The sequence below is a fragment of the Electrophorus electricus genome, chromosome 11, assembly GCF_013358815.1.
Source record: "Electrophorus electricus isolate fEleEle1 chromosome 11, fEleEle1.pri, whole genome shotgun sequence".
NCBI lineage: Eukaryota > Metazoa > Chordata > Actinopteri > Gymnotiformes > Gymnotidae > Electrophorus > Electrophorus electricus.
The window spans coordinates 3,542,577-3,562,500 of NC_049545.1; the positions used below are offsets into that span (position 1 = coordinate 3,542,577).

Below are 19,924 nucleotides of genomic sequence, written 5' to 3' on the forward strand. Positions count from 1 at the left end.
ATTTTAGCTGAAAAGCAATAGGCATTTTTGGCAAGGGCATGTGACATGAATGGTTCAAAATGGAAAGTGTTTTTTGTCATCTTACCAGAAACCATAGCTGAAACTAAACAGTGAACATATTTTGCAGTAAGTGAGGAGAGGCCTAGATGCCCGTTAGTCTCATCTGCAGCGGCACGGCCTGCTGCTGCACTTCTGCTCAGGTTCATTCTGAGGATCTGTTTCAAACAGATATAAAAGACTTTGTACATGACCCTGTTCATGAGATTTAAAGACAAGGGTGTTCAGGCTGGGGTTACCAATTGTTTTAGCTGGAAAGAAAACTGGCACCACCCCAAAACAGCACTGAAATAAAATAAAAATTACGAAATAAAATGTACACATACTTTCTATAGTCCACTGATGAAAACGAGATGCTAGGTGTACATTGCATCTCACACTATTAGATCCCTTATTCCTTTCATATAATTTGTAAAAAGTAATAGTCTACAATATTTGCTCTGATAAATGTTTTCCTTTGTCAAGAATTATATGAATACACAACCATTTGGAAATATCATAATTTTAATTTTAAGGACTTGCTAAAAACTATTTTAATGGTTAGAGGCATATTCCTTTTTTTGTAGTTATTTATATGACTACAATTTTGTCAGACACTACAGTTGTTTTAGGTATACCAAAGATAGTGAGGAGTATATGACCCCGTTATGGATGGATTCCTCATATTATTCATGGTATGATATGATTTTCTTGTCTTTTAAGAATGTGCTTTTCTGATCCAGAGATATAAATGTATCATATGTTATAATCTAGAACTGTAATCTAAAGGGTTCCCATACAAATTTCACAGTCTGTACTGTGTATTGCTGATGAGTTGTACATACACGCACACACATTTTTATTTATATATATATATATATATATATATATATATATATATATATATATATATATATATATATATATATATAAAAGATAATACTTTATTATATGTGCTATTCTTTACATAGTACCATTGAAATGGGTAGAGAAGGCTCTACTCTGGGGTTTAGTGTCACGGTGTCACGGTGACCAGTAAAACTTGGAGTTTGTAGACATGAGTTCATTTCATTTTGTCATTTGCAGTGGAATGTCATCATAAAACCATCATAAATAAATTCCCTCCTGCCCCAGAGGAAAAAAGACCCAGTTTCCTTTGTTGCTCCAGGGAAGCTCTAACTGATGGTGAAAATCAAGTCTGCACTGGTGGTACCCATCAGGAGAATATTCATGTCCAGAAAAAAAAAAACACAAAAGGAAGGAAGAGCTTTTTTAAGGCCGGAGAGCTCTCTCCTGTTGCACTCCCTCTTTCTGCCTCACTGTCAAGCAGTGGAAACTGAACTGAAACTGAAACTCATTACAGGGAATGCAGAGAGAAGGTCATCGTCATCTATCTGCAGCTTCCAAAGGGAAGTGACCCTTTCACATCTGCACAACCGCGTTTCCCATGTGACTGCAAGTTTGGATAGTGCTTCAAAAGAGCCTGAGTTGATCCTTGTCAAAGCTGGGCTCAGCCAGGCTAATCTCCTGCGCTGCTTTTTGTGTGTTTTATTTCAGCCCTAAACTGATTTTAAATCACTACTTTTCATCAAAAGTTGAAATGTTTTCACCTGCTAAGTCCAGTTCTCACATCAGCTCAAAGGTCTGGTGTTCTAATCCCAACAGGATTTTTATATTAATTTATTAGGATTAATGCTGCTCTCTTGACAATCATCAGTAAGACGTCTTCAGACATCTAAGATATTGTTTTTGCAGAATATACCAAAATTTGTGGAAAGTTGACTACTATTTTAGTGGTACCTCATGGGTTGACTTTGCTGTTGGCTTATGCATGCTTTACACAGCAGCGGTGGAGCTCAGCAGGGTACTGGAAACTTCCATCAGTGCACAGACCTGTCCATGCTAGAAACCTGAGCAGCTTTAGTCACAAACTTTAGTCTTTGCTGTTTGAATATTTTAATGTTTTATATCATGGAATCAGACAGCTCTTCAAAATGAACATAGAAAGGGTAGATATATTACTAATAGGAGCAAAATAATTTGCAATGAAATGTAATAGTTATTATCAAAAAGTAAGTCACTTATGCATGCAGTCGTGCCAGTGGGCTTCATACTAAAAGCAAACTTGCAGGCAATGTGTGTGTTCACAGTTGTTGTTCTTCTCTGACGAGGATTGCTAATGATGGCCTCTATGTGCGAGTGATCAAATGTGTGCTTAGAGTCAGGGCTTAGAGACCCTGCACTGTGCCATGGGAATAACCCATAAGGACTGCAGTGCCAGATGCTTGCAATCTTTCCTGCATGTTCCATGAGTGTCTATCTCATCCAGTCATGTTAACGGTTAGCCACGCCCCTTCGAGACTGTTAACAGTCCAGTGATTGTTAGCTGTCTGTATATGAGTGTAGACTTTCTGCTGTTGCCTGATGTTTTTGTGTTTTGAGTTGATAGTTCGAACTCTCTGTCCAAAACTACGTAAGATATTTTTGCTTATAATGCAGAGCATCCTTTCAGTCTTTGTTCTCGACATAATTTCTGGTCTCAGAACAGCAAAGAAAGTGTTTGCATTTTTGCTTTTCTTCTCCGGGTTTGGCGGAGGCACGCGTGCGTGGGGTGTTGGTGTGTCAGTAATCAGCTGGCTCTATCTGAAGTTGTCACGCACTCAGACTGGCTGCCTAGCTACAGGCCTCTGGCTGATCAAGAATGGGATGTGCTGGGGGACCAAGATAAGCTACAGTGCAGGTCTGTCCTAAACACCTCGCTCTCCTCTCAGCCACTCTGCACAGAGTTATTAAATACAAGCTCTGCAGGCATGTTCAAAGTAACAGCTCAGCTCTGAACGTGATGTATATTAGCTGTCACTAGGGCACAAACAAATGAAGGTGTAATCATAGTTTTACCATATTTCATGGGTGGGCTGATTTAAGTTTAAAAACATGGCTCAAGCTAATCAACAGTATAAATAGTCTATTTAATTATTTCAGTACTTTCAGTATAAATTAGGTCTCTATGTGATCAGCTCAGGTTCAGAAACACTAAACATTGTGATATTGTTTATGGTATTCATCGTGGAAGTTGCCTTTGATGTTTAAGTAATCTTTAAACATGAGCCATCAACTGTGTACATTGTATTTTGTCAAAACAGGCAAAACTCAATTACATATAGTAGAAAAATACAATACATGTTTGACTTACAAAATGCAAAATAAACAAACGCATCATGTACTAAATGTCAGGAAAATAATAATTTTACTAAATGTCACTGGCCTAATATAGCTTTTAATATTAATATAGATCTCTTACAATATTAAAATTTTGTTGTGGATCAGTTATGAGAAATGTCTAAAAATTGATCATGTGTAATGTATATACATGTTAGCAAGCCCTGAGATTCTCCCCTGCTAGTTTTTAATGTGAAGATGACGTTTAGATAAGACGGGAAACACTGCCTATTGTCTGGTCAGTCTTCACATACGATATGGTCATATGTACCCTGAGTATCTTATATTTCATCCAAAGGTGCAGAGATTATTTTAAAAAGTATTAACAGCTTATGTTACATTTTGAATGCACTGAACATTTGAGAAAATTGTGTGTTGGATAAAACCAAACACTTGCATGAGGAGTTTTCCCAATTTATGCACTTTTAAATCTATTGTTATAATTCAGCCTGCCAAGTACCCAATGTTGCAATTTCTATTCCCTATTGATAAGTCAAGAGCATATCCAGTTGCTGAGGGTGCTGTCTCTGTTCATGCAGCATTCATCAAACTAAGCAGGTTCTAGTTTAGTGTTCACTAAACAGATGTTTTCAAACCCTAATTAAATATGAAATAACTCTTAAAGATCCATTCATCTACACTTTTTATATGTCTATTTTATGAACTCTTTCATACATTCTAACTTGTATACAAATACTTGTTACTACATATTAGTCTTTCCAGCTATTTTTGCTAAACGAAGGCTAAAGTATGGACTTTGCTAGCAGGATTACACCTAAGGAAATGGAGTTCAAAGTAAGGCAAGGACAATGGACTGTTTGTGACCATCTCAGCTAGTCAGCACTGAGAATAAACACTAAGTTGCAAAAACTTAACTGCTAATCAGACAAATTATGTAAAGTGCTTTGTTCATAGATAAATAGATTAACTATTTTCCATGTGGAGGTGCTGTCATCTGAATGGAAAAAAAGACTCAAAAAACATATCTTCTGATTTTAGAACAAACAGCAGACTTTTCAAGCAGAAAGGAGTATTTTGGACCCATTTACACTGAGTCACATGGATCTGGGTTTGGCTTTATCTCCCCTATAAGTTGTAAAGAACTGCAAATTAATTTTCAGTGCTGATATAGTTACACAATCTGAATTTAGCAAATATCTTGTTAGTATAGTCCTAGGTGATGCAACATACATTGTCAATCAAAATGTTTTGTCTGAGTATAGTCTATTCAGAAATATATTAATATGTTAAGACATGCCTATGTTATCTTTCACCTGCTGGTACAGGTATATGCTATAAGATTTACTTTACTGTTTACTGTACATTATGTTGCCTTCATTTTACATATAGTACTTTTTTTTTTTTTTTCTTGTTTGTTTTTTGATTGTGTTGTGCTGCTGTTCATGATCTCATTGTTTGTGTTCACTGTGGGAGACGTTATTGGATGACCTGCGAGACAAATTTGGATTTTTCACGCAAAGTGACAGCCACTTGGAACTCATTGGGCTTCAGAGTCAGCCCGTACATGTAGTCCATAGGGGGTGGCTTCTCCACCGTAAAGTCACACTGGTGCGCCAGGAGTGTCGTGAAAAGGAAAAGCAGCATTTTGGACAATTCCTCTCCGATACACTTCCGCTTTCCTGTAGAGAAGATCAGCACACTGCTGGTTAGGTCTTTATTTAGTGCCCCGTGGTTATCCAGGAAACGTACTGGGTTGAATAGTTCTGGCTGGTCCCATTTGTTGGGGTCATGGTTCAGGGACCACTGATTGATGAACACCACAGTGCCTTTGGCGATTGGGTATCCTTTGATGGAGGTGTCGGTGGTCGTGCAGTGGGGGATTGTCAGAGGGATGAAACTGGTGAATCGCATCACCTCGTAGATGAGGGACATGATGTACGGGAGATGAGGCTGGTCTTGGATGGTGGGCAGACGACTCCTGCCCACTACTTTGTCTACTTCCTCCTGAAGTCTTTTCTGAAGGTCTGGATACCTGTTGCATGGAATGAAGCACATTATTCATCTGATAAAGATCTATGCGATAAGATCATAAGATTAACATATGGTAAAGATGCAGAAACTAAACTGTGCAGTGCTGTGTCCCACCGATGAACCTGACCATAAAATAACATTTCTTAGCACAATCGCAGTACTGCACTGGTTCATTCCGTGTATATGGTACATAGAGTGTGTTCTCCTGGTCCCAGTGCGGTGGGGTGTCTGGTTTTAGTACTCCTCTGACAGTGTGTCTAGTGATTACGTAATAGCTTTCCGCGCAGTGAAACGCGCGCTCTAGGAAATGCATGCGTGTTCTTAGAAGGCGATCTGAACACGGGGTTAGCCAAAGTCTTTCGTCAGAGGAGAGCTTTAGCTTATAAGTACATTGAACGCACACTAAATATCACTTTATACTTTTTAGCGGCTACTCAATAAAAACGTTGCAGTAGACGACGTTCTGCGATTTAACATTTTAAACGTTGGCTTTAGGAAAACCGAATAGTTGCAAGGAATATCAACCTTTCAGTACTGCATCATATTACTCTATATTTTACATATTTTGACAAAACATTACCTGACGAGCACAAGAATAATCCATTGGACGGCTGTGGATAGTGTATCTTGGCTTGCACCGAAGATATCCCCAATAGTTGGTGTCACATACTCCTTATCCAGACAGACCCCAGGCGCGCCAACCAAACCCCTGTCTAGTGCAGCGATGAAGGCGTCAGTCATGTCACGGATTATGTTCGACTCAATAGTCTTTCGATGCTCGACAACTTTCGCACGAATAAATTCGGAAAACTCAATGTTTAGCTCTTTAAATTGTCCATACAATGTTTTTACGGGATTTGGGAAATACTGAAGCCAAGGCATCACATCCACGATGCTTCCGGCCCCCACAGTCTTTGTAAATTTATCATTTCTTCCAACCACCTGCTGAAACTCGAAGTTGTCGTACGAGTATCTATTACCGAAGCACACTGCGCTCATGATGTTTGCAATAGAAACCACCAAGTAATGGTGTGGCGGGAAATATTTCGTTTTCTGAGTTTTGCGCAAAAAGAGGTGGATCAGTTCCTTTACTTCACTAACGACGTGGTTCTCAAAAGTTTGCTTGGTATGGATGTTCCTAGTTGAGAAAGTCCGCAGTGTGGTTTGGGCAACTTTTCGGTGCAACTTCCAGTGCTCACTGTAATTGCCAAAAGCCATGCTTCTGCCCTCCGAAATGCATTTAAAAGATTCAAAATCTGGCCTCCCCGCAAAATCTGCTCCCTTTGTGATGAGGGCTTGTCTGATAGTGTCGCCATTGAGTACTACTACAGGTTTGCTCCCAAGTTTGATTTGAAATACATCACCATATTTCCGAGCCATTTTAGAGAAATAAATGTGAGGTGTATTTCCGAGTTGTGCGGCGTTCCCGATGATCGGCCAGGGAAAAGGTCCCGGTAAACTCTGCGCGCTCCAGTGTTGCAGGAGACAGGACAAGAAGTGTATTCCCACCAGAACAGCTACCGATACCAGTAAGATACTCAACGTCGATAACTGGGTGTAGACCGCAATAATTCTTGATAAATCCATTGCATTACCTATGAAAAATGATCTGATCAATTATTGCATCTCATATTCTTAATGATTTTTCCCTTTAATTGAATGCCAGATCAGTCAATCTGTTAAACTTTTACAAAGCAGCTACAAAATGGCATCTACCAAAAACGCAAAAACGATGTCGTTTAAAAACTGTAAGCATCAGTTTACCTGTTCCTTTGTAGTTGTTCCAGTCAAGAAAAGGTTGTGGTCACTTTGGAGCAGTCTAGAAAACTGAAAGGTCTCTGCAGAGAAAACGTGAACTAAGACGCGACGTGTAAGTTTTACTAGTAGTGCTTTGTGGGAAAAAAAAACACCAAAATGCAAGTCCGTTCCCTTGTATTGTCACGCTAATAATTTCCGCCAAAATATTTACTTTAGCAGAAAATGGTATTAAGTCAGTGCTCCCAAACACCGAACACACTTACTGGGACATGCTGTCTCTGTAGACACGGAGGCGCTCCGACCGCTCAGCTTCTGCGCCAAGCCCAGCTCCAGTGGTGCTGGCGGTAGCGGAGTAAAGTGATTTATCATAAGAACTAACATCAACTGGCGAATAACATTGTAGCTCGTCAGCTAGTCTATTACATATAGTGTTTCGCCTCCTCCTCTCTCTCTCTCTCTCTCTCTCTCTCTCTCTCTCTCTCTCTCTCTCTCTCTCTCTCTCTCTCTCTCTCTCTCTCTCTCTCTCTCCCCCCTCCAACTCCACACACACACACACACACACCGCAGTCTCAGGGACACTCAAGGACGCGCGAGCGGATACTTGTGAAAATGTTTGCCTCTCGTGCCTCCCGTGAGGAGTGCGGCCTCAGCAGCGCGCGGCCTCAGTAATCGGTCACAGTACGCTGAGTTCAGTGAGGGGACTCTGCTCCACAACTCAAGGTGCTGTCACTTTTAAGGTCGCGTTAAAGTATCCCCATAGAAACATGGCGAGTGAGAGTTGCTCTCGTAAAACTAAGGTAGCAGGTCAAAACAAAACAAAAGTTAGAACTTGGTATCTTAATTCGAATTGTGTTTTATTCGGCAAGATAAAACGGATTGCCTTGAGCACTTTGTTTTAAAAAAACAAGCAACTGGGCGTCAAAATTGACGTTTTTTGGCTTTATATGTTTTAAGTAGTTCTGTTGTTCTACAGAAAACTAAAGCTTGTCTAGTCTCTTTTATATACATTTCCTGGCTGACTATTCCTAAGAATAGTCTATAGGCCCATGTTATATTGTCCTATGTAAAATGACCCTTTAGTGTCAACCAAAAGATGTTACCGACCAATTATTACTTTGTAGTGTAGGCTACTGAGCACAAAATATCTAATCCGACCTATCCAATGGATGAATATCAAGTTGACTTAAACTGTAATTGTCGTTATTATTATTGTTGTTGTTGTTATTGTTGTTATTATTATTACACGGATGCAGTTTTATTCCTGCATTCATGTTCTATGGTAGCACGATTGCAGTTTTGTCCAAAAAGTTTTATTAGTCTGGGCAACAAAATAATATATCTGGAACTTATATTGCTTTTTACGCTGCACTGAAATCTGTTTTATGACTTTTCTATCAGCATTTTTAAGTGACAGCAACTAAATTTTATAGTAAGTATGTAGGCCTATTCTGTATTCATACGTGTGGCTGTACATTTAAAGTATATACAGACGTGCGATTTTCGGCTATATTTAGTTTTGGGAACATCCCTCTTCAGTGTTCAGCAATAATCTGCAATTTAGAGGTCCTCCGCTTTCCTTGGTACCGCTTTTCCATAGTTTACATAATGTAATGCGAGTATTGTGTGGAAAAACTCTGAGTCACAGAGAAATTCTGAAATTACATTTGGATTCAGTGTTGTCAAAAATACATAAGAGACAGGTATTTTGTGGGGAAAAAATCTTTATTAACCAGTGTTGTTGTTGTTGTTGTTTTTCTTGTGGACTAGGACAAAACAAACTATTAACAAACAAAATAAAACTTAATTGCCTAAATAAATATGATTACTGCTTTAAAAATAAAGTATAATGTTTGCAGGTATTAAATCCAGTTCGTATTTCGGGTGGGGAGGCCTATTGTGTTGATCTGATTTGGAACACGTAGCCTAAATAAGAGCCCGGTAGACATTTAGCCTAACAAAGACGAAACCAAATATACGATAGCGTTTGCCCCTATAAGGCTGCTTTGCTGCTTATAATTGTAAAGTTGTGTAGACTTTCCAAATCAATTTAACCAACTATACTCTGTTACAGACAGACGAATAGATGTCCCCCATGCACTTGATAGTCTCCTTCGGTCTTTGATAATTCAGTGATTGTGGTTTGCAGAACAAAGCTTCTACAAAACCTAGATGAGATACAACAAATCAGAATGTATTGGGGTTTTGATACTTTAGTTTTCATTTACAAAATAACAGAAACAAACATGCGAACGTCTGACAGTATACAATATATACAATCCAGTGGTAAAATATTCTATTTCTATTTTCTTCTCTGCTTGCAGAGCTTTTTTTTAAACGCCCGTGAAGACCTACCGCGCTGCACTTACACAAAGTATTTTATCAAAGTGAAAACACGCGCGCTACATTTTTGCTGCAATTTAAAAAAAAAAAAATGCAATTTCAGAAACGTCGCAAATCCAGCCACAAAAAACGGAAGTGTCCGAACTCTGCATTCAGCGGTACCGAGGAGATGATGAAGAATAATATTTACCATTACCACTGTTATATGGTTATATTGTGTATAAAATGAGCAACTGCACAATCATGCTCTGCATTCTCATATTTACATTTGCTAAGTAAAAAATTAAATAAAACAAAAATAAAAATCCCATTTAACACAACATTTAAGTTTGTCTTCATGCACCTAGTTATCTAGCTAGCTCTATTCAGAGTGTGTTACTCATTTGTAGCATAGGCTACGTTTTCGTTCAAGATTAAGGGTTTATTGGTCTGCCACAATGACCTACAATTAAATCAGTAACACCAAATGTAGGTGTGTGGGTATATAGACAGAAACGGAGTTGTATTAGACAGTATCTCATTAGGTTGAACTGGATTATAACACTAAAAATAACACTAAATGTGGGTTGCTAGTTATTTACTGGCAGGGTCGGGTTTATATTTGCGTTAAACGAAATTTAGTTTTATCAGCGTTCTTTACAACCCAGCAAGAGAAACACGCAGGCATGTTCATTCTGTAGGTTACCATATACCAAAAACCGTGGTAATCGTGAATATAAATGACCTTTCGCTTGCTGTTCGTTTGTCCATCCTCTTCTCGTGTCTCCGAAAACGACATTTCCGTTGTGTTGTGACTGGATTTGCATCGTTTCTGAAGTTGTTACGTGTTTTCGCGTTTGTGAAATGTAGCACAAGCGTTGTCATTTTGGTGAATATATTTTGAGCAGTTGTATGGCAGTTTGGTTTCATTTGCAGCGCGATGTTTCCTCCCGGCCACCGTACCCTCCACCTTCGCCAGCGCTCTCCTGTTTTAATTTATGACTGAGATTAGCAAAATTAAGATCGCTATGGTGTGGTACATGGTGTGGTAACTGCTGGAAGAGTGCACTACTAGTTGTAAACTATGCCAAATGTTTACTAAGTGATTGTTATAAAGTCAGAAGCTTGCCAAAAGCCTACAGTAAGTTAAGAAATGGAGGCAACAGTCATCGTTACTGTGTGCTTACAGGGTCTAAGAGGTTAACGGAGTAAATTGCATCTACCCGGTCTTCCGTCTGTCCAGACGCCAGCAGCATCGCCACCCACCTCAGTATTGTTCAGTACCACGGACAGCAGCAGAGTCGACCCCGACATCGGCACCACAGGTGTGGCGTGCACGGGCGTCTGTGCCGGCTGCGGGTGGGGGGGGACCTTGAAATGGACTACGAAGGACCCCTACCTGAGGAAAACGCATAAATGTTTTTAATGCCTTTGCTTCGAATTTTATAGGTAATGAATGAACTAATAGACTATCACATCGAAATGATTAAACTTTGTATCACTAAAATACAGCAGGCTCTTTGGGGTTTATCTTGCCATTCCCGTGTGTAATTTAACCGCAGATAATCGCGCTCAATGCAGCGCACCCACACTGAAAGGAGATTGCGTGTGGAGAAGAGACGTCGAGGGTGTGTAACCCATTCAGTGTGCGATCCCATCGCTATGCGACTTTGTTAGTGTTATCTGCTACAGCGTAACATGAACCGCACGCTCATTCAAGCATGACTCTCCTCAACGCCCCGTACTTTACAAAAATACAGCTTAATGGGCAGTTTAATAGGACTACACCAGAACCATTTTCCATTCTCTGCTGATATGTTCTTACCTAGGGATTTATTAGGCTTCTTTCACTAGATAGTCTGTGTACATCACTAGCATTACCACATTGCCATGATTTGAATAGCCAGAATTTTGAATAACAGTAATCCAGTTGTCATTTTGGTGTGTGTGGCTATGAAGTAACAAACTGAATATGACAAAGTTTTTTGACCAGAGAAAATGATATCTGAGTATTTACAAGAAGCAGAGAATTCATTCATGTTTAATTCAGACATTTACGAAAATGCTTTTTCAGAAAAAAATAACAGCAATGTTGGTGAATGGTGGTGACTCTTTTCTACATTACAAATAGAGATTGGCCTAAATTGTAAAGATGGATGGATCATTGACTTCCTTCGGAAGGTACTGAGTAAATTAATTCATTCTAAAATTTCTGAAAACTAATAAAAATGTCTACAAGAATGTAAACTCTCAGTACAAGTATATTTTTTCATATTAAGTGTGTCCGGCTACGTTTACATCTAAATGGAATTTTTAGAATTTCATGCATAATTTTTGATAAAGGTAAATGATGAAGGTATGTTTTGATCCCAAATATACTGTACATTTTGATGTGACATGCTACAGCCAGCATCCAGTCAACACACTGCACAGGCCCCACATGTCAATCACCACCCTCAGCCACGCCCCTGAACCCAAGCGCCAGATTATTAAATCATTACACGCAAGGGCCTTATTCTCTGTCCTTTTATTTAAACGCCACATCCGAGTCTACCAACGGACTGAGCAAGCCATGACCTCTTTGCTCTTTTTTCCTCTTTACTTTGTAAACTGTTTCTGAATAAACCTTTTTTTGCACTCACATTTCACTCCTGCTTCATAAAAATGTCACACACAGTACTATGCATAATATTCTATTTTTAATTTTTCCTCTATTTATCATTAACAGTGGACCTGCAGTATCGGGTTAAAACCTAATATATTTTCACTTCCCTTATTTGTTATTCTTTTTTGCTTCACTGTTGTTTCTTGGGTTGAAAGGTTGTTGTTTTTCCTAAAACAGTAACTTTGAAGCTAATTTTTTAATGAAGGAAATGGCATTGGAAAGCAAGGCTACTTTTTATAAATATATAAGTGCTTCAAAACAAGTAAATGTTCAATCACTTTTATTCTTTAAATAACATATTGCTGAAAAGGGCATATAAATGGGAAATACCCCAGTGTAAAGAGTATATAAATGGGAAATACCCCAGTGTAAAGAGCATATAAATGGGAAATACCCCAGTGTAAAGAGCATATAAATGGGAAATACCCCAGGGTAAAGAGCATATAAATGGGAAATACCCCAGTGTAAAGAGCATATAAATGGGAAATACCCCAGTGTAAAGAGTATATAAATGGGAAATACCCCAGTGTAAAGGGCATATAAATGGGAAATACCCCAGTGTAAAGGGTATATAAATGTGAAATACCCCGTGTAAAGGGCATAGAAATGTGAAATACCCCAGTGTAAAGGGCAAATAAATGGGAAATACCCCAGTGTAAAGGGTATATAAATGGGAAATACCCCGTGTAAAGGGCATATAAATGGGAAATACCCCAGTGTAAAGGGCATATAAATGGGAAATACCCCAGTGTAATGCTAGTAATGGAGAAGCTAGTAATTAACCATACAAACCTCTGTGTCATAAATACTTCATTATATTGTTTAACATGGACATATTTGTGTAATTGATAGTTAATTTCTGTCTGTCCTATTAATGCATGTGAACTGAGGCAGACACAGTGATCCCTTTTATGGTGCAAGGCAAGCACTGGCTTTATCTCACTTGGCTTTTAAAGACTGCAGCATTTCTCACGTATTTGCCAGCAGCCACTGGAGCTTGTCACGCAATAAAGAATCAGTGGCGAAAGATGTGTGTTTGCACAATTAATGCCTCTTCTAACTAAGGCATGTCAACATCCTGCAGGCTCAACACAATTAGTTAATGAGTGCACACTGTACGGTGAGGAGGTGGGATGCCCAAGAAGTTCATGGGACATTCCCACGTTCATGCCTATTATGTGTGTGAGCGGTCTGAGAAGTGCATGCTTCCTCTGCATGAGCTGCACACTGGCAGCCAGGGGTGCAGTCAGGCGAGACTTTCCTGCCTGCATCTGCACTGGTGTAGCCAGTACCCACATTACGTAACCCTTAATCACTTCATGTCTTTGAGGAAGTAAGTGACAGTAGGTGTGTGCTGTGTTTCACATGATCACCTCAGGGTGGAAGGGCAGTGGTGCCCCACAGTTCTGTGAACTATGCAGACATGTAATGCTCCTTATCTTCAAAAGCCATACTGCAGACAGATGCACGTATATGCCATGGCACTATTCATTTAGAAAGAATAGATATCTAGACAACAAATACTTAATATCAAAATGATGATCTATGCACTGTTTCCTGTTGTACGTTTGTGTTGATAATGCAATGGATTTCACTCTGTGTGTGTGTTCAAGTTATGTTGGTACTTGTACGGTACGTTAGGCAGATCTGCTTCCTTTAACGTCATAAATTCAGTTCATTACACCCATATGACTAATATCTTCTCATAAACCACAGAGGAGGGGGCAAAATATGCTGCTAGCATTCCTTCCTAATTACAGAAAAAAGCTCCTTTATATTTGGGAATGTAAAAGCTTTACATTTCTTTATATTATTATTATTATATTAGGAGTTCATAATGAAGGAGTAGTTGTAAAAAACAGTTGATGATATAAGTATTGAACATACTGAGCACTGTCAAACCTGTAAAGAAAGACAGGTCTTAAGCCTGCTATGTGGGGGTGCGTGTGTGTGTGCTTGTGTGTGTGTGTGTGTGTGGCTGTGCGTGTGTGCATGCCCTATCAGTCGCACGCAAAGCAGTGAGCTCAGAGTATTTCGGTGGTATTCGTCTGAAGTCACCCTTATGATGAAGTGCTTGTGCGTGACTGGGCCACGTGGTGTGTTTGCCCTGTGGCCATGTGTTCAGTTTGTCTGCTTCCACTAAAAGAACTGGGGGATGAAGCTCAGCCCTTAGTGCACTCCTCTTCCGAATGTGCATGTGCGCTTACCTTAATAAGTCCCATAAATCACCATAATGGCTGCGTTTAAGCCTCGAATCAGGGTTCACACTTTACCGTTTGTTACAGGAGTTCTGAAATGTATTTGTAAACAATGTATGTGATTCCATTATTAGGGAAACCAAACTACTAAAGAAACTTTAACCATAATGTGGTTTATGACAGCCACGTTACCATCTTTTCTAAGAACAGTTGTTATTATCATATCATATATTAATCTTGCTTTCTCACAGCATAGCGGTATATCATTGTGAATTCCTGGCATTCCCCCACAGGCCAGCACAGGAATTTAAGACCTCTTCCTGTAATGTCTGAATAGCAGAGAATATTTCACATGGTGTTTAATTCTAAAATGATAAGACTACTAAATTACATGCATATACTATAGGTCTTTCAACATGGTATAGAAATTGCTTATAGGAGGATTCAGCTGATAGACTGGAGAGCCAGTCCAGCAAAATCTGGTTATTGCTCTGTTCAGACACACCTACTGAACCAGGCAATTGATTGATGAGTTGAATCAGGTGTGTTTAAGCAGGTCAAACACTGAACCACACTGGACTTCTGCCCTCTCAGAACAGGGTTTTGCACCACAGTGCTACATTAACTAATATTACATTGTGTGATATTAGTGAATTATTTTATTATGTTTTTTCTAAGCTGAAGTCCTTGAGAATGTTGTTTTGGCACAATGCCAAGAACATCTGATACCGTATAAACTTAATGAACTATTTCAGTCTGGGTTCTGAGTTAGACATAGCACTGAAACTGCCTTTGTGAGGGTCGTGAATGGTCATTTTGTTTCGGTGGACTTGGGAGCTAACGTCCTGCCTTTGATTTGATCAGTTTCTATAGAGTAAGGGAAACAGTCTGTCTTGGTACAGTGTCTACTTGGTTTAAATCTTACCATTTTGACTGTTCCAACAGTTTTTATTACGTAGGAATAAATCTCAAACTCAAAATGGTTTATCACAGCATCTCTCAAAGATGTATTACTGTTTAATATTTATATGTTACCTTTAGAGCGGATCATTAGGAAAATTGGCTTGAGCTTTCTTTTTATGCTGATGACATCTAACTTTATATCAGCACTAAAAGCAATTTGGCATCTGCTTTGATGTCTCCATCAAACAAAAATCTGGATGCAGTTAAATTTACTGCTTCCCTGAGCATGCTTGTAGTGATGTTAAAACTCTTATTTTAACCTAGAAAGCTGTTCCTGGTTTAGCACCAGTTTACCTACAGTATGTGAAGTCTTATGCTCCTTCACTCTTTAGGCTCTGTTCATTTGCTTACTGTACAGCAGCGTTTTCATAGAGCACCTTCATTACTTGATCCTATTAAAAATGCTTCTGTTTTGAAATGTCTTAAAAGAGTTACTTTGAAGTTACCAAAATCTGTTTATATTAACCTTTATTAAAGTGTATATTTTTTTATTATCATGTATTTTATTATAATGTGTTTTTTTGTTTGTTTTTTTTATGGGAATGGTAGCTCCGTGGTTAAGGTATTTGACTTGTAATTGGAAGGTTGGCAGTTCAAGTCCTGGCACTGTTGGGCCCCTGAGCAAAGCTCTCAACCCTAAATTGCACGAGTTGTACTCAATCATCATTGTGAGTTGCTTTGGATAAAAGCGTCAGCTAAATGTTAATGTAAGTTTTTATTATTATGGCATAGATGTGCTTTGCAAAGGAGTAAAACAGTCTCATGAACTATTATGAATGTGTTGTCTGAAATATAATGAACGGGCATCGCATGCTGGATGGACCATGGCCTTTGTCACTGTGTTCCATATACGGAGGGCACAGAGCATGTGTGTGCATGTACACCCATCGGAGTGTAGCGTCTGTGACTCGTCCAGTGTTGAAGGCAGCAGTCATTCTCTCTTTCTCGTTCCCCTCAGAACTCTGCTCCTTATCTGCTTATCCTGAGGACTTGCAGTGGGCTGTTCTAGGCTCCTCTCAGGACATGCCCTTGTAACCAAGATTTCCTGGCTCCATGATATCATTCCACCACTCATGTAAAAACATACCTACAAACATCATATTATTAATTATGATCCCTAACAATTTTAACAATTTTTAACAGCGTTTTTTTTCTTCTGCTGTAGTGCAGGTACACTTTTGCCGATGGTCACCATAAACTTCAGCATAAAAGTTTAAAACTCTGCACGAACTGCAAATAAGACTCATGCAAATCAAATGGAGGGGTAAAGCCTTATAAACCTGTCTGTATTGTTCCTTGTTGCTAAATTGTTGCTATCTTTCCCTTGTCTATTTATCTCATACCCTCTATAACTTGCTAATAGTTCAGAATGACATCTCTCTGCTCACAGTCTAGAGCCAGATTCCCTACCCGTCTCCCTGTTAGCAATGTAAGAAAATGAACCTTACGCCTTCAGCTGTTAGCTTGCTCCGTCACGACCCTTTTAATTCCCAAGTTTCTCATAAAATAATAATAATAACAAATGTGATTTTTTTTTTTCCTCTACAAAAAACCTGAAAAAGCAAAATAAATGTGTCCTATTCAAGTATCCCAAAGGCCTGCTGGAGTAGCTGCCAGCTGAACCACTTCTGTCAATCAGTCTTCTCTTTTGTGTTGGCTGGACCCAGCCAAAGCGGAGTCACCAGTCCGTGAAGGCGTCTCCCTCGTTTTAACAACGAGAGGGCATTTTTCCCCGAAATGTTTTCCTGCTGTCCATGTCAGAATTCCTTTCTCTCCTTTGGGGAGCGGAACCTTTGTAGCAAAATGGAGACTTTGGAAAGAATGGGAACACAGCCATACGTTCATCACGTTGTACGTGATCGATCACACGAGTGCACTTTCAATTTGGGACGTCAGTCTCTTTTTCCCATTATGCATGTTCTTTTTCCATCTAACGAACACATAGCTATTGTTCTCCGTAGCCTCGGGGTTGATGGTTTAAAGAGAAGGCGTGATGATGCCATAACAGCATCCTCATCCTTTCGTTCATGTAGAAAATGAATGAATATGCTGGTTTTAGTTTCTGATCAACAATCAAACTATTGCAAATGACAGAAATAAAACATGTCAGCTTACTGTAACAACTGGATTGCTATTTCTTGAAGATGCCATGCAAAATCTATGTGCACAAAAAAGAAGGTTTTAGTAAGAGTTAGAAAACCTATGAAGTTATTTTCTAGCTGCCATGTTGTGGAACGTTGGACATCAGTGTAATTTGGGGCACACTATTCTCATTCAGTGAGCTAAGCTACCTGCCTGAGCATCAACAGAGTGACTCCCAGAAGTACACAAATGGGTTCTCATTCAACATGAGTAAACTGAGTCTTTAAATATCAGTGGACCTTGGCACTTAACACCCCCCAACACACCACCCCCACCACCGTCAATATTGTCCCAGCCTTCCTCCTGGAGATCAAAGGTTAAGCAGAGCTCAAAGGGAAATGCCTTCCACTCCAGTCTGCAAACCAGCTGCACTGTTGGCACAAGCAGGTAATGATGATTGACAGCTCTGTGTGAGTGGGGCAACCTGCGTGAGAGCCAGTCACGCAAGGCCTGCATGACTGGAAAACGAACCGAGCAGGAAGCAAACTTGGCCACTGCATTGATAAATTTTCCTAAATTTTCTGATGTCCCTTTTAGACACCTAACACCTGATACCTACCTAAATGAAGAGAATTCCACTGATGATTATCGCTTGGAGGTATCAGGTTGGGTGCTTCATACCTCTGACCCAGGAAAATGGAGCTGCACAGTTATGTTATGTGATCCACATGCGTCAAGAATATGCTCACCAGACACTTACACTCACTGGTCTGTTAATTGCATACACATCCTAAATAGATACATTATATAGGTGTATAGTTACACACTGCCTGCAATCCTGTACCCCATTTATCACTGGTCTGTTTCAATCCACAGAAGCACTGCTGACCAGATATTATTTGGGTGGTGGATTATTAAAAATACAGTAGTGAAACTAGGAGTACTGGAACCACAAGCTATACCGCCTTGGAGTGTGTCAGTCTTCTTTGCACTCCCTTGATGTTTTCACTTGATGATCATCGTCATTACATCATCGTAAAATCTTATGACTTCTACTGTCACTTGCCCAATCATGACCCTTTTAACTCCCAAATATCCTTTAAATACTAATAATATGTATGCTTAAACTATAAATGTAAATCTAAACAAATGACTTGCCTGTATTGAATTTGGAGCACAAATTAGGCATCTTCACAGGAGTTATTTATATGCTCTAAATTTTATCCTTTTGTATTGTTTGTATTATTATGCACTTTCCTTACTTTGTCTTCTTATGTCCTTGTGTCTATTTAAAGGGCATTGCGTGACAAATTGAAGCTGTAGAAGAATGTAGAGAAATCCCCTCTCACTGAGACAGCTACTCGGTGAAAGTTCCCTACAGCTAATCATTTCTGAGGTGCAGCATGTTTGGAGAGTATTGTTTCATGGAGGAATTTGTATAATTTCCCTTGGGTTTTTTTGTTTGTTTTGTTCTTAATATGCTGTTCATACTGCATCAGACAAGTAATTGATACTAAGTCTGGAACTGAGCGTGTGCTGGAGTAGAAAATAAAAGTGATCTTAGACAATGACATCACGGTCTGTTCTGGTTGCTGTTGCTGCTGTTGTCTGATGCTGCTGCTGTTGTTGTTGTTGTTTTTGTTGTTGTTGTGGATGATGATCACGGTTCTTTTGACCATTGCTGTGGTCATAAGTATCATTATGGTTTTGTACACTCACCTGATGCCATTATGACAAATGCACCTATTCTCCATTCGTGATATATTACCACAATTTAAGACTATTACTCACTCTCTCCTACAATGGCAACGGCATGCTATTTTTTTTCTTGACCTTTTAATACCAGGTGAACAGCATCACAAAACAAACCTGCTGACATACACACATGCACGTACGATCACCACCGACAGGCGTGTTCCCAGCATTCCCAGTGAAAACAAGTTACTTCCTCTCCACCCACATCCCCTTTCACCAGGATGATAAATAGATGGCGAGGGCAATGGGAAGTCTGGTTCCAAAATAATGGACACAGAATAGGGAGGAAGGGGGACAGAATACGCCGGCGGAGACACAGGGGATTTTGAAGAGTATGTGTCCAAATGGGCCACAGTCATCCATCAGTACCTAATGAGATTGTGTCTGGCCTGTCAGGGGATATTGCGTGACTAGCCAAGTAAAATATGAATTCCTGTAAGATATGAATTAGTTTGCAGTTACAGCTGTGGTGTACATTCTTTAAAACTGTCAAATCAGTGCATTTATTGGATTATATATTTTATGTGTTTATGTGTTGGCACCGGATCCCAACTCTCTGCAAAGCATTAACGACCGCTAATGAGAGTTCAGCTTCACTGCTTTTAAAAACTCTCCTAATGCTCCCAGGGAGGAAACCCCAGGCTAAACTCCCGCAAATGAAGGGGAAGAGACTCTGAACCGCTGAACCGTGACACTACCTGTGTTTGCCTGACACTGCTGGGATGTTACAGCTCCACAAGCTGAGATCGCAGAGTCACTACAGCATTGCTGGTGGAAGGCAGAAGTCATACACAGTTTAGAGTGAAAGATGTCAGGCGTTAAACTTCACCCCAACCTGCAGCTGTTGGGTCTTTCCACTGGCTTAGCCAACATTATGGGGCATTACCTTAGTGAGTGGCTTATGTAAGCATGTTTAGATGTTTCAGCAAGTATTATG

At 39.6% G+C, this 19,924-nt stretch overlaps 1 protein-coding gene across 1 annotated transcript; it reads right to left on the bottom strand.

Moving 5' to 3' along the window:
• Nucleotides 1-2,774: 2,774 nt before the first annotated feature.
• On the bottom strand, nt 2,775-7,363 carry LOC113579900 (cytochrome P450 1B1). Its single transcript, XM_027014122.2, has 4 exons — nt 7,269-7,363; nt 7,012-7,085; nt 5,828-6,842; nt 2,775-5,248 (listed from the first exon to the last, which is right to left on the bottom strand). Exons 3-4 carry the CDS (start codon nt 6,832-6,834, stop codon nt 4,693-4,695), a joined length of 1,563 nt encoding a protein of 520 aa, XP_026869923.2. The 5' UTR covers nt 6,835-6,842; nt 7,012-7,085; nt 7,269-7,363; the 3' UTR covers nt 2,775-4,692.
• Nucleotides 7,364-19,924: the final 12,561 nt, after the last annotated feature.